At 46.8% G+C, this 26093-nt stretch overlaps 1 protein-coding gene across 1 annotated transcript in view; it reads right to left on the bottom strand.

Moving 5' to 3' along the window:
* Positions 1–831: 831 nt before the first annotated feature.
* TBC1D2B (TBC1 domain family member 2B) overlaps positions 832–26093 on the bottom strand; it is an 81908-nt gene continuing 56646 nt past the window's right edge. Inside the window, 7 exon segments of the mRNA XM_020975979.2 lie at positions 832–4836; positions 9189–9310; positions 11060–11245; positions 14704–14821; positions 16684–17178; positions 18400–18593; positions 19596–19706. Coding sequence (XP_020831638.1) covers positions 4641–4836; positions 9189–9310; positions 11060–11245; positions 14704–14821; positions 16684–17178; positions 18400–18593; positions 19596–19706 — 1422 coding nt within the window. The 3' untranslated portion in view covers positions 832–4640.

Raw genomic sequence — 26093 nt, 5'->3', positions numbered from 1 at the left:
ACTCTCCTTCCTTCCCCATCTTGACCTCTTAGTAAACCAGTTCAACTCTGGACTGTCTCTTCTCTTTCCCGCTTATCCCATCACTGATCTCGACCTAGAGAAAATCAAGACAAGCTGGATCCAGTCCAAGCTTATGTTACGTAATACCAAGTGGGCCCTCACTGCTGTGAGGCAATTCTTCTCTGCCCCTCACTGAGTCACTTTCCCACTTTCCACAGCAGTTCTTCCAGGCATTTTCATCCCTCCTCAAGCCTCCCCTGGCTCCATGTCAGATCTGGGAGTGGGTCAGGTCAGAGTGGGAAGGGATATCAAGGGTTTTTGATATATTCCAATAAAACCTCCTCACACTAGAGAAGAAAAAACTGACTGCCAGACAAAAACAATTTAGAAGCCATGTCTTAGAGGCTCACACCTCTAAGCCTGACTGTCCTGAGTGGAAGAAGGTGAGGTTGAGAGGTCAGGTGGCTTGAATATTCTAGGGACTTACAAAGGGATGACTTGGAATAAACTCCTAGGACTATTATTTACACACCCACCCACCCACACAGACACACATACGCCCCCCCCCATCCGTGCCCCACCTTCAACTTCTTTTTCAGTGTTTTCCCTCAGCAGGTAAGCTGGCTGAAGGCAGGGACTGTCCTCCTTTTCGCTTGCACCTGTACTCCTGGCACACAGTAAGCACTTCTTAGACATGAAGTCAGACGATCAGAGCTGGAAGGGACTTAGACGAACCCCCCTGATTCCTCAACTCCTGCTCCTTCTCTACACTCTAGCTTACTTCCAATGATTATCTTAATTGTGTAAACAGGGAAAAAAACCTCAGAAAGCTACACAAAATTAACATCTTTTATTTTTCCCTTTAACATTACAATTCTAAGCTTCACTTGAAGATTGTGCACATAGCTCCAAGTAACACAGAAGCAAAGACTGCTTAAAAAAACCAGGGCCTTCCTTTAAGGCAGGCCAGCTGTGGGGCTGGAAGAGGGGCGATCTGACTTCTTACGTCACAGATCCCAGCAACATGGGAGCATCACATGCCCGTGTCAAAATGGCCCTGAGGATTTCTCACCATTCCCCTGCTCTCCAGCAGCTCAGTCGAGCTGGACCTGCCAGATTCACCCTTGCACACATGGTGAAAAATACTGCGAGGAACCCTCTCCAGCCCCCAGCCCCAAAGGGGGGGGGGAAGTTTATGCAATATAATAAACCATTAGTCAAAGAAAACAAAGCAGGAATACTTGTCTAGAATACTTGATATTCCCGTGCACAGTATAGTTGAAATCCGGAGTACTAGCAGCCCACCTCAGGCAGGGCAGTCCTTCCTCCCTCTGGTATTACTCTAATATTCCAGCATGAGTAACCCAGAGGGACAGCTGGGGGTATAAAGTTCATGCATAAAGTGAATGCTGACAAAGGAAGGGAGCAGTAACTCAGTGGTTTGTGCTTACATAAATACACATAATAAGGGGAATCATGCATTTACCATACAAAATAAAATGTACATTATCTAGAAAAACCTCAATAAAATTGCCTATAAAAATATAAACTGTAGTGAAAATATACAAAAAGTACTTATTAACCATTATTCATTGCATTAAAATGTGGGATTTTATCATTTTCACCTTGAATACTGGTATTTCCAAAGCACTGGCTTAGAACAGACCAGAACGACTGCCATTCTTCTAGCTGAAGTGGGAGGCCCAGCAGCTAAGTTGCTCTGTGTGGCCTCTGGGCTCCTTCGCTAACTATCCAGCCTTGGTCTCTAGACACTCGCCCTCTGCCAGCCCATTTGCCCTGTGGGTTCTCACTATAGAGGATAACAGTGGATCCCAATCCTCTATAGGGTGAATGGCACATGCCACGCGGAGACCAAGATGAATTCTGAGGAAGGCCCAGCTCCCTCCTGCCAGCACTTTGGTAGAAGTGACCGCTGGAGGAAGTAAAGGAAAAGCCTATCCCTTTCATTCCCCACTCTCCGCACTCGACGGGGACATTGGTGAACTCGTTTCTCCACATTCTCTTCTGGTGTGGCTCCAGAGCAGTGGTGATGGGAATGGACCCCAGAATTGCCAGAGCAAGAGCTGGCCTTGTCTCCCATATTTCTAAAAGAAATTCTAATATCAATAGCCCTGCAGAGATCTGCTGGTCCCATGAATTCCTTCCAAGGAGTAATCCCTCTGCTCCAAAAGATCACCACAGTATTTACTAGGGAATCAACTGATCAAACACCATCCCATTAAGAAAGGGCTGAGGGGCGGCTAGGCAGGGCAGTGGATAGAGCACCAGCCCTGGAGTCAGGAGGACCCGAGTTCAAATCTGGCCTCAGACACTTGACACTAGCTGTGTGACCCTAGGCAAGTCATTTAATCCCAACTGCCTCACCGGGAGAAAAAAAAAAAAGGAAAGAAAGAAAGGGCTGAGTTTACAAATTCAGCCCACATGTGGCAGTTGTCCTCTTTAGAAACTTTCTTGAATCACTTTCAAACAGCAACTGCAAGATCTGTTTCTAAAAACAGAATCTTGTGAGAAGTTAACCCCAATGGATCTGCCAGAGATGAGGAAACTCCCGCTCTGGAGTTTCCCAAGTTAAGAACCATCACTTCATAGGGCAGAGGTCAGCGACTGCTCAGTGTGCATCAGTGGCTGGGGAAGTCCCAGATTGGCTTGTAACGCAAGGCTCGACTTTCCACCGAGTTCCAAAGAAGCATGTGCTCTGCTAACTCCAGCTACACCCATCCTTCCCCATCCCAGTCAGGGATAAATTTTAGAATGTATTTCACATGGAATTTAGTATCTGAATAGGAAATAAGACTATTATATTACAGGTACAGCTCACTACAGAGCTTGGCCTCCTCAAAAGAAGAACACTCCAAATTCTAACATCAGAAAGATTAAACTGAGCCTCAACTTATAGGACAACTAAAAAAATGAGTGGAAATACAAAACATTTTTTAAAAAATAAACTTGATTATAAAACAGAATTTCTAGAAATCACTGAACAAATTTTAAAGTTAGTGTCCACAGAACACACATCATTATTTCTAGAAGTCTTCATCCAAGGTAGGGACTTTGGAAAAAATATAATTTCATATCTCAGTTTTTAAAAATGTTCCTTACAATGTCTATGAATTAGAGTGGAACCATGGTATTAAGCGCAAAACAATTTCCTCCAACTAGAGTCTGTCTAAACCCAAAATGGACATATTTACTACTAGAAACTACAGGGAGTCTCCCAGAACAAAGGCCCTCCCACATTCTGATTTGATTAGAACAGATGGCAGCCACTTTACTATCAAGCAGCATCCCAGGGCACACTGACAGCTGGGAGGACACCCTTGTAAACAGCTGGCCACCGGCTGACAAGTGGCCAAAGATGATCGCTAACATTAAGGAAAATGTGGTTCTCTGGGAGAGACCTTTCTCCAGATTCTCACAAAGGAAATGCTCTAAGACTAACCAGGGACCAATGGGGCCATTCACCCTGACAACATGGAGAGCCAGGGCAGTGCTGGAAACCTCCTCCCATTCCCAGAAGGGGCGCTTGAATTAGGGAATGCAAGAAAACTCACCTGGAGCCAAAGCAGTTTGTTTTCTTGGGACAGAAACTTCTGAGAAAAACTGAAGGTGGGGGGCACTCAGCCTTCCCAGGCACTGAGGAAACATGGCTACACTTGACCCATCTGGCATCCCTGGTCAATGTCCAAGCTGTGCTCGTTTGTGTGATGTGGTTTTTTTCCCTCTTTGGGAAGTAAAATCTTATACTGATCAAAGAGTTTTGCCAAGAGATCTACTGTAAAGCCCCCTCCCCCAAATCACTCCATGACTGCCATGGGTACTGGCTCCATAGCATAGAGATTTGCCATACATATGATACATACGATACATATATTCTAACAAGCTGAATGCCATCAAAGATGGCAGCCCCATTACTCTCTGCACCTACCATAAATATGACTGGCAAATACTACGGATGAGAATTAGGGAGAAGTGTGTATGTGGAGGGTTCCAAAGTCCTAAAATTGTTTCTGAATTCCTGTTTGGGAAGATGCCTGTGGAAGGACAAGGAGAAATGCAAACACAGGGTTGCACGGGGCATTTTCACTGTGGCTTTACATGAGTGTAGAAAAAAGCATTTCGATGACAGCACTTCAGAAAGGGGGGGGATGCCCTCTTTCAAGAGCACCTTCTGCTGCTTGGCCCCCATGCAGCAGATGCCAGACAACCCTGGTCAGGAAGGTCGGGCATCCATCCCCCAGAAATGCTCCATATGGAGACTGCTTCAGCTACAGAACGACTATCTATGAGCTGAGGCCTTGCCAGGGGCTGAGGAGTCAAGCAAGGTCAGGTCTGAGGAGGGAATGATAGCTCTAAGCGTGCACACGCTGCCGGGCCTGCCGAGCCACGGACAAAAATTTTTCTAACTTCACACACAACTGATACACGACTGCGTGAAAATGGCTGTAAACAAGTGAGTGGGATTCTAACTCAGGCATTAAGAAAGGCTGTCACGTTTGAAAATGTGTCCAGCAGACTTCCAAACGCTGACATTTTACATTCTCTGTTTCAAAGAACGGACCGGCCTGGGCGCAGTCTGCTCAACTCGCTTTGGTCATGATACGTGGGGGGCGAGGCTCCGCTCAGCTGTCCTCGTCGTCATCACTGATGAGGTCGCGCTTGTCGGGGTCCGTGTCTCGCTCCCTCACGAAGTCCTCCCGGATGGCCTCCAGCTCCGTGAGCTCCAGGCGCACCTTCTCCAGGTGGTAGCTCCTCCGATTCCGGATGGGCCGCAGGGGGAAGGGATTCAGGTCACTGAAAGCAATACTGATCAGCTTCCTGGAAGACAAGCACACCAGGCACAAGGGGGCGTCACTCCGGGGCCTTCAGTCAAGTTCCATTTCAGTGTGCTGTCAGTCAGCCAGTCAACTAGCATTTGTTAAGCACCTGCTAGGTGCCAGGCACCACGCTAAGTGCAGGGGATACAAAGAACAGCCAAAGACAAAGCCTACCTTCCAAGGCTCTCAGTCCAATGGGGGAAACCACATGCAAACAGCTACGGACAAACCAGTCAGAGACAGGATAAATCGGGGCTGGGGGGCAGACATGAACAGTGAAGGGGATCTCACACCTAACAAAGTCTGATGATGACTAGATCCTTCAGATCCATTGTGCGGTGGAGAGCACACTGAGGGGGAGGGGACCGAAGGCTCCACGTGACCTTGGGCAAGTCATTTCTCTTTGGGTATCCACTTCTTTGTGGGTTGCACTAGATGATACTGAGGGCCTCTTTCTAGCTCTAAATTCTATTATCTGTGATCCCTGGGCAGTTATATGGAACATCTGAGTCACACATTTACAGGATTTTACATTATTCGTTACAGAGTACCATTTAAGGATAAAAAAAACCAAGGGCAACTATGAATAAAAACTTAACAATTTAAGAAAAAATAAAACCTCAAATGACTTGAGGAATCACCATGGATTTCTGACACTCTCTACTTCATCCATCATGTTCTCATGGGCAAAAACTACCTTTTGGGGGGCAGCTAGGTGGCGCAGTAGATACAGCACTGGCCCTGAAGTCAGGAGGACTTGAGTTCAAATTTGACCTCAGACCAAACACTTGATACTTACTAGCTGTGTGACCTTGGGCAAGTCACTTAACCCTAATTGAAAAAAAAAAGATGGGATAAAAATTACCTTTTGGAGGGAGAGAAGCTTTTTCTTCCAATGCTGGCATAAGACACAACAGTCAACATGATGGTGGCTGATGGCACCATCCAGCCCTTGGCACGGCTCTATCCTGGACCCTCCTCTTTTCTAACTCCCCACCCCTCAGTAATCTCAATGGCTCCCATGGACTCAACTGTCATGTGTATGTAGATGCCTCCCAAATCTACACATACAGTCCAAATCTCTCTTCATTTCTAGCCAAGGCACATTAACCTCAAGGTTCTGCCCGCACTTCCGACTCAATATATCCAGAATGGAACTTTCCCCTCCACGTTTCCCTATTTCTATGGATGACACCACCATCTTTCCAGTCACTGGTTGGAAAGCTGAGTCACACTGGATCCCTCCCTCTCCTTTACAGGCTTCCACCCATGTCTAATCAGCTGCCAATGTCCCGTCCACTCCACAGCCACAACCTCTCTTGCATCTGTCCCTTGCTTTCCCTAACTCTTGTCACCTGCCTGGACTATTATAACCCCTTCTGTATGAGGCTCCTTGACCACAGTCTCTCCAATCTATCCTCCACCCAGCGAGTGGCCAAAGGGATATTCTCTGCTGCCACAACCTCCAGTGACCCCTACTGTCTCTAAGATAAAATACAAACCCACTGCTAAGAAGTAAAGCCCTTCACATCCTCGCTCCAGCCAAGACTTCTGAATTGATTATCCATTTCTCCTTCACACGCTCTGTGTTTCTCGCCCACCTGGCTTTTGCTGCACCTGCCAGAGGATACTCCAGCTCCTGCCTCTATCCCTGTCCAGGCCGTGCCTTTCTACTCCTGTCTTTCAGCATCCTTCCATTTCTTCAAAGCTCAGCTCGAGCCCCACTTCCCAATGAGGCTTTTCTAGATTCCCCCAATGACCTTGTCTTTGTTTTGTGTGTATTCTGCACTTTTTTATTTTAACATCTGCACACATATAAAGAATGCCCCTGGAGGACAATCTCTCCATTTCTCTGATCCTAGCACCCAGTGCCTGGCACACCTGGTAAGTGTTTGTTGACTCACTGAATGCCTTAGACTTCCACAAAGTATGAGATCAAAGGAAGTCAGAGAGATAAGAATCACAGCATCTTGAGCTGGAAGAGACCTTAGCATCTAGTCCAGGGCTGTTTAAACTTTTTCCACTCAGGACCCCTTTTCGGTTCTGGCAGCGTTCACTGGTGTCGCATGGCCTGAGGGCTTGTTCAGTGCAAGGTGTGTGTGCTTTGTGTTCAGAACCAAGGCTGCAGTGAAGTTGTGACATGCAAGACGGGCAAGTGCTGCCAGAAACCCCTCAGATTCAAGTGTTTGATTTCAAATTAACTTTTGGTCATTGTGTGTTCAGAAACCTTTCACGATTGCCAAGTTTTTCAAAACCCACAGGTAAAGAAGTGCTGAATCCTAGTGCACAGAGGCTCAGGGGGAAGAAGTCATTCACCCAGGGTCTCTGAGCTAGCTGGTATCAGAAGCGCAACTAAAACTCACACCTCCCCTAGATGGATGAAGAACACCAAGATGCAAAGTCACTGCTACCTTGGACAAGTCACAATTTCTCTGTTCCTCCGCTTCTTCACCCGTAAGAACGAGGTCTTCAAAATCTCTTTGAGCTCCCAAAATACTATCATCCCATGCTAAATTACCTCAACATTTTAATTTCAAAAATATTGGAGAAGTAATTCCACAGAAATTCACAAGGTGGAGCTCTGCTGCCGTGTTTAAAAGGCCAACTGAAGAAGAAGCCAAGTCAGTTCTCAGTTTGGCAGGCACTGGGCTAAATGCCACTTTGACTAATGTTCCCCAGCAGAAATGACAGGCATTTGGCACACCTCCCAGCATTTTCAAGGATACTGGCAATATCCGGAGTCTGCCCAACTACGAACTTTGTCCTGGGAGCCAAAATAGCCTGAAAACAACTCATTTTAAAGAGAAGAACCAGCTGCTTCAGGCCCCAAACTGTCAAAAATTCCTAGAAACAGAGAAGTGACTACACCTCTCGTTGGTTCCCCTCAGTCCGGTGATTCCATATTTCAGAGGTTCCTTCTCCAAGATCCCCAATAATCACATGAGTTAGGCATAAGCTACATGAATAAAGGCTACATCTTAACTTCTGAAGAATCCTATCTTCACTCTAGCCCTCCACTTGCCTATCACTGTGCAGAGGCAACCCTAGACTCTCGAAGGCTGTGCCAGCAGCACATAAATTTGGCCCAGTCCCGGTGGGCTTCAAGTACTGGTCCAGTAAAGAACCACATATTCTATCTGGCCCCGCTACAAGGCTAGCTATGGCTGATTAATATTTTTAGCCACACCAACTCAAAGATTATATGTTACATCATAGAGAAGCTGAAACCTGTGTTGCTGGAAGGCATCCCCACATTATGGAAGGCACGGATTTTTGTAGAACTTAAGTACAAGGATTAAATCGCTAACATGAAATGAGTGACTGACACATATTTAAATGCCATTCCCTATTTTATGCCTCTACAGAAGCCTCACACAAACCTTTCTCCGCCACTTCTCTCAGTGTTCTGGTGAAGCAATGCATGCCTGTGCCTCTGCCACTGCCCAGTGATCTGGGTGTCTTCCCCCACAACTCCAGGGCCCCTACTCTCCATACCATTCATCTGTGCCCTTGACTGTGTATTACTGAATGGCAGGAGTAACTTAGCTGCTATTTGTTCCATACGCATGTCTGGGTCTTGTTTCTCTGACATGACTGTAAGGTCACAGAGAGCAAGAATCATCAGGTACATCATCCCCCTCCTCCAGGCCTCATTTTCCCAACCTTAAAAAGAGAGGGTGGACTACACACTAAATCTCCAGGGGCTTTGACATTCAAAGAGTCTCTACTTTCTTCCCAGAGCACTTCACAAAGTGTTGTAGATATTATAAACCAATGAGAAAATTAAACCCATCAAACAAGCATTTGTATAATGCTGTAGTGCTCAGTAAGCCACAATGCAGAAAACGCTACAAAATTAGAGGGGAAAGGTTTTCATCTGCCACAGCCAGCAGCTGCTAATCACTCTGCCTTCTACCTCTGGCTGCTTTTTGGCTGATGTGATTCAGAAGACCTGTGCAGCCTTTCTCCTCTCAGGGCCACCCTGAGCCTGGTTTAGGCCACTCAGGGACACCCTCACTGCCTCTGATCTTGGCCACAGGTAAAATCTAATTAAAATGAGCACTGGCAGAAGCCTGAGGGGAGGCATTGACACTAGGGATCAGCCCCAGCTGCTGGAGGGGCTGTGAGACAAGCTTGAGGTTTTTTAGCACCAGTGATTGACAGCATCACCTCATTCCTGTGGTTGGCCAGCAGTTCAGGAATAATAACCCTTGAGTGCGCGTGTGCGCGTGTGTGCGTGCGCGCGCACACACACACACACACACACACACAGATTTCTTCATGACAGAACCATTAGTCAAGATTCCGAACTTGCTCCCGAGGCCCAGCAAGGTTGTCTTTCGAATCCCATACCTAGCATCGAGAACCGTGCGAGTGAAGTGCCGCAGACACTTGAATATGGCCATCGGATCGTGTAACTTCAGAATCGCTTCTTCTTTGTACTTAAAAAGTGCCAAAGCAAAGCGGAAAATGACCTGTGGATTCAATGACAAGAATCAGAGCATTGCCAGGCCTGCTCAGAGCCCAGGGGACCTCTTCTTATCACACACCATGGAAGTCATGGATTTTTGCCTCAGGTGAGGTAGGGAGGTGCAGGTCATCTTTCCTGAGACCTAGTCTGTCAAGGGGACTTTCCTGAGCCATGACCACGTTTGCACCATTAGCCGAGGGACTGTCTGCCTGCTGGAAGAAGCGTGAGCAGTTGACATCGGGGTCCCTCCCTGAGGGCAGGAGAAGGCCGAGCTCGTTGGTTTCCACTCACCTGGCTGGGGGCTTTTTAGGGTCTCTCCTAAAACCGCAGCACTATCAGCTTCACTTTGGTCTATCCTAAAACTTTACAACTGAACATACTTCTAAACTTTTCTTTCACAATGTAATACTTCTGTTCCTAATACGACAGGGAATCAAAAACTGCTGTTCTTATCTCAATTAATGGGTTGTTGATTGAGCGGAACACATGGTTGTATCAGAAAGAACATTGGACATTGACTGGTTAACTGACCTTCGGCAAGCCCCTTAGCCCCACTAAGCCTCAGATTCCTCATCTGTAAAGAGGAGAAAATAACCCTTATGCTGCCTGACTCATGGAGCTTTGTAAGCAGGGTGCTGGGTAAGGCACCATCTTCAAGTGTTTGTCCCTTCACTGGACAGCATAGAAACCAACAGGCCAGCAAAGCTTCTCCACCTATGGGCCACTATCACTAAGTGACTAACTACCACCAGCTGTTATGCTTCTAAGACTGAACCAGTTAAGAACTGTACTTCAAACTAACTACAACTGACTCTAGATATTAAATTAGTGGGGCCTAAACTCCTAGGTTTCAGATCATAGAGTGCTACTACTGCAAAACTTAGGGTGGGACCTGCTAAGGTCGGGTAGTCACCTCTGAGCCATAGTTGGGGCCCATCTTACTGATGAACTAGAATATAAATTCTTCACTTCTGGGCACTTTCAAAAACATCTGTTGATTTATTTTGGTGTGAAATCAAGCTTCAGAACAGAGCCCTACTCCCCAAGGAAAAGAAATTCCAGTGCCCTAATAAACTTCTGGCCTTCTCTAGACCAAATAGTTCTGGGGGTCTATTGTAATATATGCTTTCCTTTAATAACACAGAAAAAAATCACTGACATCTATACAATACAACAGGTCATTTCTCCTGCACATAGGAAGGGTGCATAGTTGTGGTCTTCCAATATACACAGGGCTGCTGTCAATGGGAGGGATCAGTCTTGTACTTTTTACCATACAGGGCAGAATTAAGGACAACGGACAGCAGATTTAGACAACATAAGGAAAAACTTTCTGACAAGCAGACTGGGCCGCCTCAGGGAGACAGGTGCTGGGGTTTTAAACTGTGGGGAGATAACCATTTGTTACGTTCATGGCAGGAAAGATTCATGATTTCACGATTAGGACGCCTCTACGGTCCCTTCCACAACTTGCAAGCTATAAGAAGAGAAAGTTTGCCATTTCTGCTTTTATCCAATAAGGACTGACTGAGGTCATACAGACCTGCCTTAAGGAGGCCTTCAGAAAACAGTCTGCCTTCAGAAGATAGTCTGCATTTAGCTCAAATGAGAACGGACTTCAACATCAACTAAGGTCTCTCTGCTTCATGTCACTATTGCACTGATTATTCTGCTCCACTCGAAGACTTCTGATGTAGAGTGATTATCAGTATGGTCATGCAGTATCTTCAAATATATAAGTAAAACAACATACCTTTGGTCCTTCATAAAGGAAAGAGTCCCAAATTTTAAAGAGGATGTCACTAACAACACTGTCCACAAATATCACCAGGAACCAGTTGAATGTGATGAGAGTATAGTCAACTTTGTGCTGTTCAAAGTGGGCATGTAACCGTGGCAGCTTCTCACTCATGAGATCCTTGAAAACTCGCTGGTCAACCTTAAGAAAGAGAGAAGAGAGAGATAAACAGTATCCATCCACATCACTTTAGCAGAGTTGTGCAAACCATTGCTGAGGATCCAGAGGGCGCCTAAATACACATGGTCAAAACTACCCCAGGTTTACATGAAGCACGACACCTGGAACAACACATGCTGTTCTTCAGATCAAAAGCCCACTTTATTGACTCTCTGATCATGTGCAGAGAGGGCTGAAAAAACCAGCACTGTCTTCTCCACCCTGTACAGAGCAGACAATCCCCGAGTTTGATCCAAATACCTACACTCAAAAGGAGCTTATAAAGAGAAAGAGGCACTCCCAAAGAGCAGAGACATTCACAAACCACTGCATGGAAGACTAGATACAATGCACGTCAGAACCAGAAGCTGCCTTAGGAAATCGTCAAGTACAACTGTATCACTCTATGGGGAAAAAGAGCCACCAGGCAGGGAGCCTGCCCCGGGCTCCTAGTCACTACCCAGTGAGGGTCCTTCGTATTACACTGCAGCTCCTGGAGGACGCTGACAAAAGTGTTTAAGGGCCTAATAAACGTGCTGACTCGTTCAACCAAATAAAGCCAACCTGCCAACCTGCGGTGGATGTAGCTGTCAGAACCACACGGACGACATTACCAATGTACTTTGTTGTTGTTCGACTCTTCGTGACCCCATTTGGGGTTTTCTTGACAAAGATACCAGCGTGATTTGCCATTTCTTTCTTCAGCCCATTGTACAGATGAGGAAACTGAGGCCAACAAGAGTTAAGTGACTTGCCTAGGGTAACTAGTAAGTAAGTAAGGTGGCTAGTAAGTATCTGAAGCCAAATTTGAACTCACGAAAATGAGTCTTCCTGACTTCAGGTCTGGAGCTCTATGTACTATGGCACCACCTAGCCTCTCCTTACTACTCTGTAAAGCCCCTTAATTTCATCTGAGGCTGGGGCTAGTGACCTTTCGAGTGCTGCATGCTAACTGTAAAATCAGTGCTATGGCTTAGCCAAACCCAAGGCTGTCCACTGGTTAAAGGGAGGAAGAAGAAAGAAAAGGACAGCAGGTGGGGGGTAGAGCATGAAATGAGGCACAGAGGAAAAAGAAAGTGATAAATGATCTCTTGTCATTCCTAGATTCCCAGCCCCCAGGGGCAAAGTCTGTGTTCCTCCTCTACCCTCTTGGCATCAAAGCCAGTGCTGAGCTCAGAACAAGCATTTCCGCCAAAGCAGGCTAACTGGAGAACCTCAGCAATGCTGGGAGCAGGGATCAAGGCGAGGACAAGTGCTTCACTACTACTCCGAAAGGTCAGTCTGGGACCTCCAGGAGCCCCACAGGAATGAGGCCTTTAGCTCAGGTCTCTGGTTTGGCTTTCTCTGCCTTCATAATTCTCACAAAACTCCACATTTGCTGTTAAAACATTTCTCAGCGAACTCAGAGACTTCTCAAAGTGGAAAGCAAAGGCTACCTTTATTACAATCTCCCTAGACGGCTGTCTGCTCCTCCGATACACGTGGAGAGAGAGACTGCCTAACAGGGGCCGCTTTATAAAAGCAAATCTCCGCCCACCATGAAAACAAGTCTCCACCCACCACTATCCCATACCCCCTTACCTGGGGGTGGGCTTACATTCTAAGCTCCAGAATTTCTTCCTATCCCCTTAACCAGGAGGTGGGGCTTACATTTCAGGCCCGAAATTCAAAGCCAAGGACAAACGGCTCAGGTTGGGGGTGGGGCGGGGTTTATTCTTTCTGTTAAGTGCTTAAAAACATGAGTGGGGGAGGATTTTGAAAGTAGTAATCAAGAATTACTTGACCCTTTGAGGAGCCTTCACTTCTGAGAGTTCATTTCTCACACTACCTTCTGAACTCATTACCTTAATTACACTGAGAAGTCTTCACTGGGACATCCCATTCAGCGGTGTCCAACTTTCTGTGATTGTGGGCTTTTCTTGGCAGAGATCCTGGAGACGTTTGTCATTTCCTTCTCTAGCTCATTTTACAGATGAGGAAACTAAGGCAAACAGGGTTAAATGACTTGCCCAAAGTCACACAACTAGTAAGCCTCTGAGACCAAATTTGAACTCAGGTCTTCCTGACTCTAGGACTGCTGCTCTATCCACCGCACCATCTATCTGCCCTAATCACGCAAACATATCTTTCTAAAAGATTTTTAAAATGTTGTTTTTTATGCTCTTAGCACAGGTTGGTGCACATTTTATCTTTAAATTTACATATCAAAAAAGATTTGCTTTTTCTCTTGTACTAATATCTAACTGAAACAACGAAAAGACAACAGCTTAAGGTTCCCCCCCACCCCACCCCAAACACTGAGTCACCTGACACTTTGACCTTCTGTCCTTCCCTTTTGTGCTGCAGAAGTACAAGACTTTCCTTCCTGACTTGAATCCCATCTTTTCCCCTTTTCTTTCTCACATGATGGTATAAAAACTGGGGACTGACACCAACATGGATGTGAAGATTCATGAGCAAAGTGTCTATGAACAAATACTCTTCTCTTGAGATGTGAACAACACAGGTAATAAACAGGAATGAACAGCAGAGGTGGCATTCTTTTTATAAGATAGACTTTACTGATATCTTTTGATTCTATATCATTTATAATTTCCCTTGGACTCCTTCCCTTAGTCTCCTCCCAAACAGTCACCTCTTATAATAAGGAAGAAAAAAAGGAGAAAAAAAGTTCAGCAACGTCAACCAAAACATCAAAAACGTCAGATGTTATGTGCAATGTTCCACACCTCGGCAGAGGAGTCTGGCGAGGTCTGCTTTGGGGCCAAGCTTGGCTACTCTAACTTCAGAACATTCATTTATGATTGCTGTGCTCTTTCCATTTCTATAGCTGTACTCATTGCACAGATTGTTCTCCTAGCTCTGCTGACTTCACTTCACATCCGTTCATATAAGTCTTTCCAGGCATCTCTGTCCTCGTCATGCCTGTCATTTCTTACAGCATCATAAGAGTCCATTACATTCCTAGGTTACGGTTTAGCTATTCCCACCTCAATGGAAGCTGACCTTGTTCCCAGTTCTTGGCCACCACAAAAAAGGCTGCCATAACGTCGCGGTGCATATGGGGACTTTCTTTTTGTCATTAACCTCCTTGGCCTATGTGCCTGGATCAAACAGCAGAGATACTTTGGTCGCTGTTGTTGCGTGACTCCAAATTGCTTTCCAGAAGGGTTGTGGCAGAAGTGAGATGCTAGCCTCCAACTCTGGCCCCCATACTAAGCTACAACCATAGGCCTACAGAGTGTGACAAGCCTTTCTGATTTCAGATCTTCCTCTTTCAGAAGCGCCCATAAAACATGACTGGTTTAACTTTCCAGCTGACAATTTCTTCAACGATCTTCCCTTAAATAACTAAAACCTTAAAAAGAAATAAACAAAATGACAAATTCAACTCTAAAAACAAGTGATGAAAATGCAGTACTTGCTGCATCCTGTAATACCTGTGATCCCAGGAGAGTCTTTGTGTAATAATCTCGGGGCATGAAAACTTCCACGATGGTAACGAGACACCAGAAGGCGTCTTCTTGGTCCAAGTAGAGGAGAGCGACTGCGGCCAACCTACAAGCAGACCGAGAAAAGTCAAAGAGCTGGCCCTTCCAAAAGAAGCTGTCTGCTTCGACACTATTTACAGGAGACAGATGTGTTCCTCACTCCTCTCCAATAGCCAAAATGATGTAAAACTTCCCAATTAATAAAAACTAGCAGTACTCCTCCTCAAGCCTAGCATTCCCAAAAGTTTTGAGAACTGAAAAAAAGATTTCCTTTTCCGTTTCCATTTCTGTTTTCTTTGTCGCCAGGACACCACAAGTTAGTTCTTTCCTTTGACTAGACTGTTTCTCAGGAGCAATCACACACACACACACACACACACACACACACACACACACACACACACACACTCTCTCTCTCTCTCTCTCCTCTCTTTCACACACACACACACACACACACACACACACACACACACACACACAGAGCATTAAAAAACAATTAAAAAAACCCCAAGAAGCTTATGTCTTCATCTCATTAATTAGCCTTGAACTCTTCAAAGAGTTCAAGTAAATTCATGGACACTTAACAAGAAATCCGGAGACAAACGTGGAAAGCAGTGGTAGTTTGAAGCCAAAGATGCTCCTAGCTCTAGGTGACTGTGAACAAGTGAAGGCCTCTCTGGGAGCCTGCTTCCTCATCTGCCAAAGGAGGCTACTAATGCTTGTCCTATGTATGACACAGAGTTGTGAGGAGGGAAACATTATCTAAGGCCCTGTGTATCTAAGGGAGAGCTGGCTTGAAGGATTCAGAGAAATTGGTAGAGGTCTGATTTTATGGCCTCACATTCTACAAGGTTCTGGAAAAATTAATCTAGGAGGGATAAGAAGGTTTTGAGAATGAAATTCTGAAGCTGCAAAGAGAAACAGTACTGAAGAGGAAAAGAAAGTGGGAGTGGTTTCCAGAGGTTAAGAAGCAGGCCCAGGAAACTCCTCGTCCACCCTCCATTGTCCAAAGACACGCCCAGAGGATGGAAGCCGCAGCAGCTAAGGGAAGTGTCCTGGGAGAAGAACGGCAGAGGAGTTGTGCCCGGGGAAGGAAGAGCTCAGGGCACAAACGTGTTTGTCCTTTGGGTCAGTTAATTTAGCTCTTTTTCGGGGGGGGGGGGATGTCCAGCAGGGCACGCTGGCAGCTTCAGGTGGGTGTGCAGTGCTCACTACTGAGGAGCTGGGATCTTTGGCAGGAGGGAACCATGGAATGTGACAAGTCAGACTTGGGCATGAGGAAGGCTGCTTTGCCAGCCACGCGGAGAATGCACAGGAACGGGGCAGAAACTAGTCAAGAAAGCAGGCTTGAGGGAGAGCTGCTGAACACTCAGAGTGAACCCAAAACATAAGACTTCTGCCCACAATGGTCAGAACCAAATGACTTATTTTGCTAGTAGGGGCTTCTACTGCCTGAAAAACTCCATCAACAGGAACTGCTCACCCCTCAACATGCCAGCTCGAGGATCTGCACTCTACTGAGGATAAAGTGTCCAAAACTTCTGACAGAAGCTGGCCCAGCCTGGGTACAGGTCTGGCACATTTGTTTGAACATCCTTCCCTGGTGCGCTACTCAGTCCCTCCCCATTAATTACAGAGAGAACCAAGTGGCTTCAGACAAAAACTATGTGGCTTTCCTCCACACTACATGACAACAGGGTTTATTTCTCTGAACTCCTTTAGCATATTGGATGTTCCATTTCTTCTCCTCCCTCATAAAGTGGGGAGGAAATACGGCACAGTGGGAGAGCACTGGCTATGGATCCAAGGACCTGGGTTCAAATCCCGCCCCCCACGCTCTCACCCCTGACACTGGCCCGGATGGCTCCTGAGGCCCTGCCAGCTCCCACTCTGAGACCCTTGTGAGCCCTGTCCCTGATGGGGTCATACCTGTTTAAACCTTGGCAGTATCCTATATCGGGGTTTCTCCATGAAAAGGCCAACAGGACATTCCGCAACTTCTGAATGCCTTCTGAAGTGGGACAAGAGTAATGTTTGTTATTTGGCAGCGTTCTTAAGAGGTCCAGCTCGATCTGCTTCGAAGCCGGGTTCTGCTTCTCCAGAGCATTCTGGAGCAGGGTCTGGAAGTAGCTGGGCTCGGCTCGGTCCTTGAACTTCTTTGTGTGGAGGTCAACGCACCACTTCCATATCTTGGAACGATGCTCGTGGGGAATCCCAGTGCGGATAAGGTTTTTCAGCTCGGGAGAGCAAATCATCTCTCGGTTCATGGTGCTGGCGAAATAATTTTCCCACTTGACCCCAGTGGAAATCTCCTGATTTTCCGTGAGAGCCAGAGTCTTCAGGTCCAGCGCCCGTACCTTAGCAACCAACTTCTCTTCTTCATCATCCTCAGGGACCGTCCGAAATCCGTAAATGTCATATTCACTGAGAAGACATTCAAACCTGCATTAGGCCTAGGAGCTAAACCATCTACAGACATGTACCTGGCAATATGTGGCACGTGGTAAAAGCGTGGCCTGTGGAGTCTAGAGTCACTTACTCTGTGTGAGGACAGATGGGTCACTGCCCCAGTGAGCTCTAAAATGGGGCAAATCTTTCCATCCTGTGGTGCCTAGAGCTAGAGCGGTTAAAAGTGGTAGGAGACACAAGGAAGGGGGAAGAGAATAAGCATTTATAGAGCCCCTACTATGTGTCAGGCACTGCCCCCAGTGTAATAATAAGAGCTAACAGTTCTACTGTGCCTACTACGTGTCAGGCACTGCACTAAGAGCTTCGCTATCTCATTTAATCCTCACAACAACCTTGCAAAGGTAGGTGCAAAATCTCCATTTTATAGTTGAGGAAACAGAGGTTAAGTGACTTGCCTAACGTCACTAGTAAATATCTGAGCCCAGATTGAACCCGGGCCTTCCTGACTCCAGGCCCAGCTCTCTCATCCACGGTGCCACCAGCCTCTTGTGATCTAGTAGGAGACAACCAATCCACAGACATTTAGTGAGCACCTACTCCGTGCCAAGCACTGTGGCTAGAAGGACAAATGTCAAATACACCCTGCGTGCAAGGCCATTCTATTGGCCAAGACACATGTACAAAATAAATCCAAGGTAGTTTAGAGAGAAGGCACATGCTCTTCAAAGTTAAATCACAATGTAAAATTTCAATAACAATGACTACAGAGACACAAGCATTATGCATGACCTCCTGCTCTGTTACCAGTCAGCTCTGTGGGGGCCGGCAGCTCCACCTCCCCACTGATCAGATGAGCGGCTGGATCGCACAGCTCCCTGTCAGTTTTTAAGTCTGTGCTGAGATTCTTTTTTCTTGATTAACGAGGCTTAGCAAATGTTTCTAAGAAACAAACAACAATAATACGTCGGTGCTCAAGGTCTCACTGGAGGTCTCGGGTGCAAGAGCAGAGCGCGTGTGGAGGCAGCCGACGGTCCTGCCTCCACTCCACACAAGCCTAGAGGCCCTGTCCGCGGAGGGATTGCAACCCTCCACATCCTTTCCTCTTCACCTGTAAAATGGGAGCATGGGCAGCCAAAGGCTCCAGGTCTAGGGCAATCCTGGCCTACAAAGAGGGGAAAGTTGGGAAAAGTGGATTCCTGCGTGGCCTCCTAAAAATGGTCAGATGGCAACCTGTACCTGACAAGATGTGGTTTGATGAAAGCTTGCTCAGGCTGCTCTGGGCCTTCCACCTGCAAAGCATCTTCCAGGAGCCGGGCTATGACGTCCCGGGCAGGCCCCTGCTCTTCAGAGCACACGGGATTCTTCATTTCTTGAAGCAAAATCAAATACTTGCTTTCTATTTGACACAGCTTGGCTTCCAGGCTAGAATACTGAAGAAAATGTTCTCATGACCACTTCAATTCAAATGCAGATAAAGAAAGCACAGCAAGCACACACATGTACATACTTACTTTAAGGTCAGGAATCTATTTCTCTTGTGTAAGTACTCCCTCCACTAATGCAGATCACAACCCTGCACCTCACAGCCACATCTCTCCTGACAAGTGTCTGCACTTAGCTGGTCCTTAGACAACACATAATCTGTCAGTGGGTCAATACACCAAAGCCTTCCACCTCCAGAGGACTTGTCTCTACTAACACAGCCTTTAAAGGCTCAGTCACCTCCACACCACAGCAAGGTGTCAGAGTGTGACTTTAGCAGAGAAAGCTACACGGGGAAATAATAACCCTAGCACCCTCAGTTTCCTCACCTGTGAAACGGGTACACAATAGCTCACATTTACATAGTGCTTTGAGGTTTGTGCAGTGCTGTACATGCATTAGCTCATTTTGTCCTAGCCCAGGGATGTAGTACTTCTACCCCACTCTCCCAGGGCTAAAGTGAGGCATTTATTTTTCCAACTCTAAAATGCTACAAAACATGTGATATGATTTGCAGAGTCTATGTTCTTAGCTCCATCTGACAGACGATGAAATGACGGCAGGTGAACTGGCCCGGGAAGGTCATGGGCTGGTCTCCTCTCCTTCCCACCCACCCCGATGCCTCCATGCTCACACAACCTGCTCAGTTTTAGGGTCTGCGTTGCAAGACTCAGAAGAACATGACTTCGAGACCCATCAGAATGATATGTCTAACTATTCCCAACAGCATCACTTACAATGTACTCTGTAAGTGTCACAAGAGCCTCCCTCTCCTCAATCAGGCAAGCTGAGAGTCAAAGAAGGATTAACTGCATAATTCTTTATATTCTCCAACAACCATTTCTTCCTCTGTAAGATTTCTGTTTGAACTGGCTTTCCTAAGCTCCCAAGCTGGAATGGTTCTCCCTCCATAATACCTTCCCAGAAAAGGGCAAACCTTTCAAACTCACCTTAACCATTAAATCCTTCTCTCGTCTTTCTGCATTTCTTCGAAGAGTTGAGAGTTCCAAAATCTCTTTATTCAGAAATTTATTCTGTGTCTTATACCCTTGAAGACTGTCCTGCAGAAGGGAAAAAAAAAACCTCCATGAACATAATAAACATACATTTTGATTCTGCTATTAGCACATCGATAATTAATATAGCCATTGGGTTTTTATATATATATATATATGTATCCGTTTTAACATTTGCAGAGTGCTTTAAACACTTTCCCATTTGGTCCTCCCAACAACCTGATGAGGTAGGTGGTGTTATCATCCCCATTTTATATGTGGGGAAACTGAGGCAGAGAGCAGCTGACTTGCTCAGAGTTACTTGTTTACAGAACTGGCTTGGTCTAAGGAGTCAGAACTAAAGCATTCATCAGGCTTTCAACTTAAGGACAGATATTCTGAGTAAAACAACAAAGAAGACATTTAAGATTTATTCTGTTTTAAGGTGGTGGTTTTCTCTACTGCCTATAAAATAGCTCCTTGTCTGGGGATTACTTCTTAAAAATTACACAAATATTGTGTACGCCCAAGTGCACCCCTGAGAGTAGAGTACCACAGTGTCTTAGCTAGAGAAGAAACACGGCTGTTTATAGCCATTCTCGCTTCTCCCTTCCCTTCATGAGATCCTCCCTAGCACAGAAATGGGGATCATGCACCCCAGACAGGCTGAGCTGCCGTGATCACAAAGACAGGCAGCCTCTCTGCCCCATCAAGTCCATTTCCCAGCCTGTTACTGACCTTTGTAGCCTAACTCTCTGAGAGTCAGACTCTAAAGGGACCTTACGCCCCAAAGCAAAGCACATTCAGGTGAAAAGGAATTTCAGAAAAGAGATGGCCAGTTCTGGAAGAGACTGCAAAGGAAGGTCTCAGCTGGAACATAACACTGAGGCCCACAGAAGGGGGAGGCACTTGCTCAAAGGCCTGCAGCTGGCCAGGGCTAGAATCACAACTAGAACCCACATTTCCTCACTCCTCTAAGGTTTTGAAACATGACAGCAAATCTCAATAGATTTATTCCTGATAATTTGTAAGTCAGATTTTTGAGAATCAAATCCTCCTTTCATTGAATGTCACATGCTCATCTTAATTAAATATACCCAGGTTCCATTCTAGGCAATACCATTTATCATTCCAACTACCTGACACCATGTGCGCTTTTTAAAAAAGACATCATGTCCAACGCAACATAAAGTTACAGCATGCTCGAGTTGGGTGATTTTTTAAAACCTTCTTGCACAATCCCCTCAATTGTTAGGGAAGAAACTGAAGTCCAGGGAGGCTTAAGTGAGGCCGAGCTGGAAACTCAAACTTCGATGCCTGATTCCCAGCCCTGTCTTCTGTTGCCCCATGGACCACATGTTTTTTATAGCTATTCACATATGTTTTCTACAAAGAGACACACAGCTAGATCTAGGTGCAGACACAAAAGCAGTTAGTTGAGTATGTAATTTTAACATTTCACAGCACATTAACAAGCTGGCGACAGGCTCGGCTGACCTGAGGCTTAAGGGTGGGTTTGGCAGAGATGGTCAGGAACACTATCAGCTATCAGGGTCCCTTGGAACTGTGAGCAGGAAAGATTGAAAGAAGTAAGGAAGAGAAGGATGAAACCAGACCATATGCAAATAACACTCAGGGCACACAAGTACACACCTAAACAGAAAACTAAACCTGGCTGGAAGAAGCCGCTAAGTAAGCAAAGGGCTCCAGCGAGACAAACCTGAAACAACCAGAGCCGTGAGCACCAGGGTTCTGTGTCAGGTGGCCAGATCCTTTGTTTCTGCGGTTGTCCATTTTCCTAAAGCAAGTGTTCTTTGGCACCACCACCGTTTTTGGCGTGTCCCTCCACGCTACAAATAACCTGCTGGCTGCTTTTCTTTGCCAAGTGACCTTTCATGATTCAACTGCCTGGTCAACTCGGCTGTGAAAGAAAAAGCCTCTTTTAACCTCCCCCTCAGAGAGGCCAAGCAAGGTCTGAGGGAGGGGTTGGGGGAGGGGGTGCAAAGAGCACAAGATAAGAGTCCAAGGACCTGGATTCGAGTCCCAGCTCTGCCAGGTACAGTCATGTGACCTTCACAAGCTTCCTCACCCATAGAATGCAGAGGTGGCTCGCACTACCTACCTTAGAGGGCCGTTCTCAGGAAAGAACTTGGAAAATCGCCACACTGGTGACACACAAATGTGAGGGATTTCATGTAAATATTATCCTCACCCCTCCACCGACTGAGAAACAGGGTCAGAGAGGCCGACTTGCCCACCCAGGTCAGAGCTGGCAGGAGGCAGAGTGGAAATGTGAACCAGGTCTTGGACTCTGAATCTAAAGAAAAAAACAGTCCTTCCCTAGCCACACTGCATCTAGGTCATTGGATTCATATTCTCTACTCAAATCTGGCAAAAATTTCACAGGAAATGAAGCGATGAGGTGGCATGATGTAACATGACATGGAAGACCTGCTTTTGCTGCCCCAGGTAAAGTTCTCAAGGCTGGTCTGTGGGGGCTCCTGGGAACAGGGAGGCTTCAACTGGTTAGAAAAGACAGCAAGTACTCCTTCCCCCTTCCCCTTGGGGAAATCTGGCAAATTTGGAAGAGATGGAGACAGGGCCAAGGAGTCACACCACTTGTAAACATTTGAAGAAGGATTTGAACCCAGATCTTTCTGACATCAGGTCCAGTGCCCAACCATCTGGACCTCTGGATTTCCATAGACACACTAGCTGAAATAAGAATAAGGAGTAAAGTGGCCAGTAAACTGGAGGAAGCTGCCCTCAGAGGCAAGAGCCACCAGCAGTAAGTGTCACTGGGTTCTCTCCCAGAGGGAGAGGTAAAGGCCCAGTTTACAGGGCAGTCACCACTGGACTGAAGGGAGGAGGTAGGAAGGAGTGGCTTCACCCACACAAAAACAGAGGCCCTCTGAGAGAGAGGAGCAAATTTTTATCCAACTCCGGGCACTGCTACAGTAATACATTACAGTAATAAAAGAGATAAACCAATCAGCCAGGTAGACCTAAAGATCTGTGCCTTGATAAACGTAAGAAAAACCTGCTAGCAAAGAACGTCATTCCAGATTTACTTAGTTCCCTCTCAGTAAGTACTAAAGTGAACGCTCAATAACATCACTGTGGCTTATCTGCAGTAAATCTCACGCTGAGCTGCAACTGACAGCACAGCCGGTTTCCTTGTCTTCCTCCCAGGAGCCCCGAAGGGAACGTCCCCAGCCCAGAGAAGGCAGGTCCGTATAGGCAGACAGAAGCCACGCAAGGATTCCATCCATCTCAGGCCTCCCTGGGCCTCTAGTAGGTCCCCAGGGCCTTGGCCCTTCCCCTCTCAGTAAGTGCCAGGACTACCCCTTTGGCCATGATTGCTCTTTCACCTGGCATGGCTGACTAGGTGAACTAGGCTGACCCCCTGATGACTCTAGACACTGAGCTGATTGTAGTTACTGAGCTTAGAAATGGAATGCACCTGAAACCTAATGACCTTTCCCCTTCCCCTGCCCCAGCCTCTGGGTGTCCTTTCCCCATACTCACTTCAATCTTCCCCTTCTTCTCCTATTTGGGCAAGACTACATTTTCTAAAGGCTACTAACAAGGGCAAAGACTTAAACAAAAAAAAAAAACAAATTAAAAAACTAACATATTTGTGTTTTTAATATGAGAAAAAAAATCTACCTAGTCCCCAAACTAGGTGGGCCCTTTATTTTAGATTCAAGTTTCTTCAGTCCTAGCTGTGCCAACCCAAGCTCTGCCCCACCTCCACCAAGAGCAGGACCACTGCCTCACTTCCCCTCAAGACCTCACGGGAAGGGGCAGGTAGATGGTGCAGTGGATAGAGCACTGGTCCTGGAGTCAGGAAGACCTGACTTTAAATCCAGCCCCAAACCAAACACTTGACACTTACTAGCTGTGTGACCCTGGGCACGTCACTTAACCCCAACTGCCTCTCCAAAAAAAAAAAAAAGACTTCATAGGAGAAAGGTAGCTCCTCTTCAAAAAAGACTCAAGCTGACCTTGAGGGCCCACTGGGGCTTCATGAAGCAGGATGGCAGAACCATCCTTCCAGTCAACGTTCATTCTCATTTTGTGATGGTGCCATGTTTAGAATGGCGCTCCATCCATGGACATCTAACTGTACTAACTCTACTGTCATCACAGGACAAGAACATACAAACTTGTCACCAGGAGCTTTCCCCACCTCCCGTCTCTCTCCACTTCAGGCCATTCTCCACTCCGCTATCAAGCTGATTTTCCTAAGCACAGATCTAACCATGTTACTCTCCCTACTGAACCAACTGTAGTGGCTCCCCATTACTGCCAGGATAACCTGCCTCTCTCCCTTCCAGGTTCTTTACTCCTTACACACTGCCAGTTATTCTTCAATCCAGTGACAATGGCCTCCTTGCTTGTTCCCCGATCAAGACACCCCATCTCCCACCTGCAGGCACTCGCCCTGGCTGTTGGCCCTCCCTGGAATGCGCTCCCTCCTCATCTCTGCCTCCTGGTTTCCCCGGCTTCTTTCAAGTCCCTGCTAAAATGCAACTTTCACAGGCAACCTTTTTTGATCCCCCTTAACTATAGTGCCTTCCCTCTCCAGAGGATCTAAGTTTCTCCTGCACAGAGCTCGTTCGTACACAGCTGTTTTCATGTGGTCGCCCTCATTAGACTCTGAGCTTCCTGAGGCCAGGAACTGTCTTTTACCTTTATTTGTATCCCCGGCACATACTAGGCCATTAAGAAATGGTTACTGATTGCTCCATACTTTCAGTTTTCCAAGATGAGAATCACAGGAGAAAAGGGGCAAGAGGGACTTGAGCTGGAAGAGAGTGAGAAAGAATTATAGCACTTCAGGGTTGGAAAAGATGCCCGCAGCCATCCACTTCAACTCGTACCACACAAAGGGCCGACAGGAGAAGGGATGGGAAGAATGAGCATTTCTACGGCACCTCCTCTGTGCCAGGCACTCTGCTAAGTGCTTTACAAATATTATCTGGTTTGGTCTTCACCACACCCCTGGAAGGTAGGTGCTATCATTATCCCCATTTCACAGATGAGCAAACTGAGGCAAACAGGAGTTAAGTGACTTGCCCAGAGTCACATGGCTAGGAAGGGGTCTGAGGCCCGATTTGATGCCAAGTCTGCCTGACTCCAGGCCCAGCGCCCCATCTGGGGCAGCTAGTGGTCCAGTGGGCAGCACATGGGGCCTGGAATCAGTAAGATCTGAGTTCAAACCCAGCTCCAGACACTCAGTAGCTATGTGAGCCGAGGCAAGTCACTTAACTTCTATTTCCTCACCTATAAAATGGGGATAATAACCGCACTTAGCTCAGAGCCAGGCACATAGCAGAAGCTATGTTATTCTCATCCAAGGCGCCTTCCACCATACATTCAACGAGGGGCTATTCAGTGAAGAGGGCCCCCATTCTCCTTCAGAACAGCTCTAACCATCAGGAGATTTGCTGATATCCTGCCTCAACCTGGAGCCTTTCTATTTCCTCGCTCCCTAGCTCTGCCACGGGGGCCAAACAGAACAAATCTCTCTCTCTTCCAGGATCTGGAGATCAGTGATGCAGACGGCTTCAGATTCGTGGTGAAGCTCAGAGACTGAATCTGGGGAGGAGAAATCTGGAAGGATATACCGACAGAGAAGAGCACAGACAAGAAAAGGACTCTGGCAGGAGGACAAGGACAAGGTCTGAAGGAGGAAGGGCAGGCAGCTCTGGGCTGAAGAAGGATGAAGAGGACAAAGAGAGGAAGAGAGGAAGGAAAAGGCCTGAAGGAGAAGGTGCAGTTTAAGGTAAGCTGAGGCACAAAGATTAATGACAGAGGAAAATGGGTTGGTTGTAGCGGTCAAGGCACAAAGCAGCATGGAACAGCGTCACGGGACCCTGGGTGTCGGGCTGGAAGTTACATGAGGGGACATCTAGTCCACTTCTGGAAACTGAGGCCCAGAGACATTAAGCGACTGTGTCCAAGGTCACACAGGTCATAAGCAGCAGAGCTGTGCACTGATCTCAGATGCTTCCAAGTACAGAGCCCTCCCCAGACATGGCCTCCCAAAGTGCCAAAGAGGTGAGTTACATCTCTGGAATGGAACTAACCCACAGGTATCTTCCGAAGTCTTTTGAAGGGAAGTACTCACTTTCTTTCCGCCACATTTGCTAGGAGCATAAACTCCTCGGAAGCCAAAGTACCAAGCTTCAAGAAGACATCAATACATTCCTTGAGACCTTCTCCTTTATGCAATCTGGGGTGGTGACGGAGCTTGGGAAAGGGAAGAACTTAGGAGAGGAGTGGGCAGTTGTCTGCAGCATTTGTATTAGAAACAAAGGTCTGTTCCCTCATCTGTGCCCCTTGACTGGGGAGGAAAGTAAGTGTCGTGAAGGTGACTGTGGAAATGCCAGCCCCAGCAGTCTCCTGACCCTCGGCAGGCAGAGAAGGAGGTGGGCAACTCAGACA

The sequence above is a fragment of the Phascolarctos cinereus genome, unplaced genomic scaffold (genome assembly GCF_003287225.1).
Source record: "Phascolarctos cinereus isolate Bilbo 61053 unplaced genomic scaffold, phaCin_HiC Scaffold_3;HRSCAF=262, whole genome shotgun sequence".
Classification (NCBI taxonomy): Eukaryota; Metazoa; Chordata; class Mammalia; order Diprotodontia; family Phascolarctidae; genus Phascolarctos; species Phascolarctos cinereus.
The sequence above is the reverse complement of the archived record's forward strand: the minus strand, read 5'-3'. Positions and strand labels throughout refer to the sequence as shown.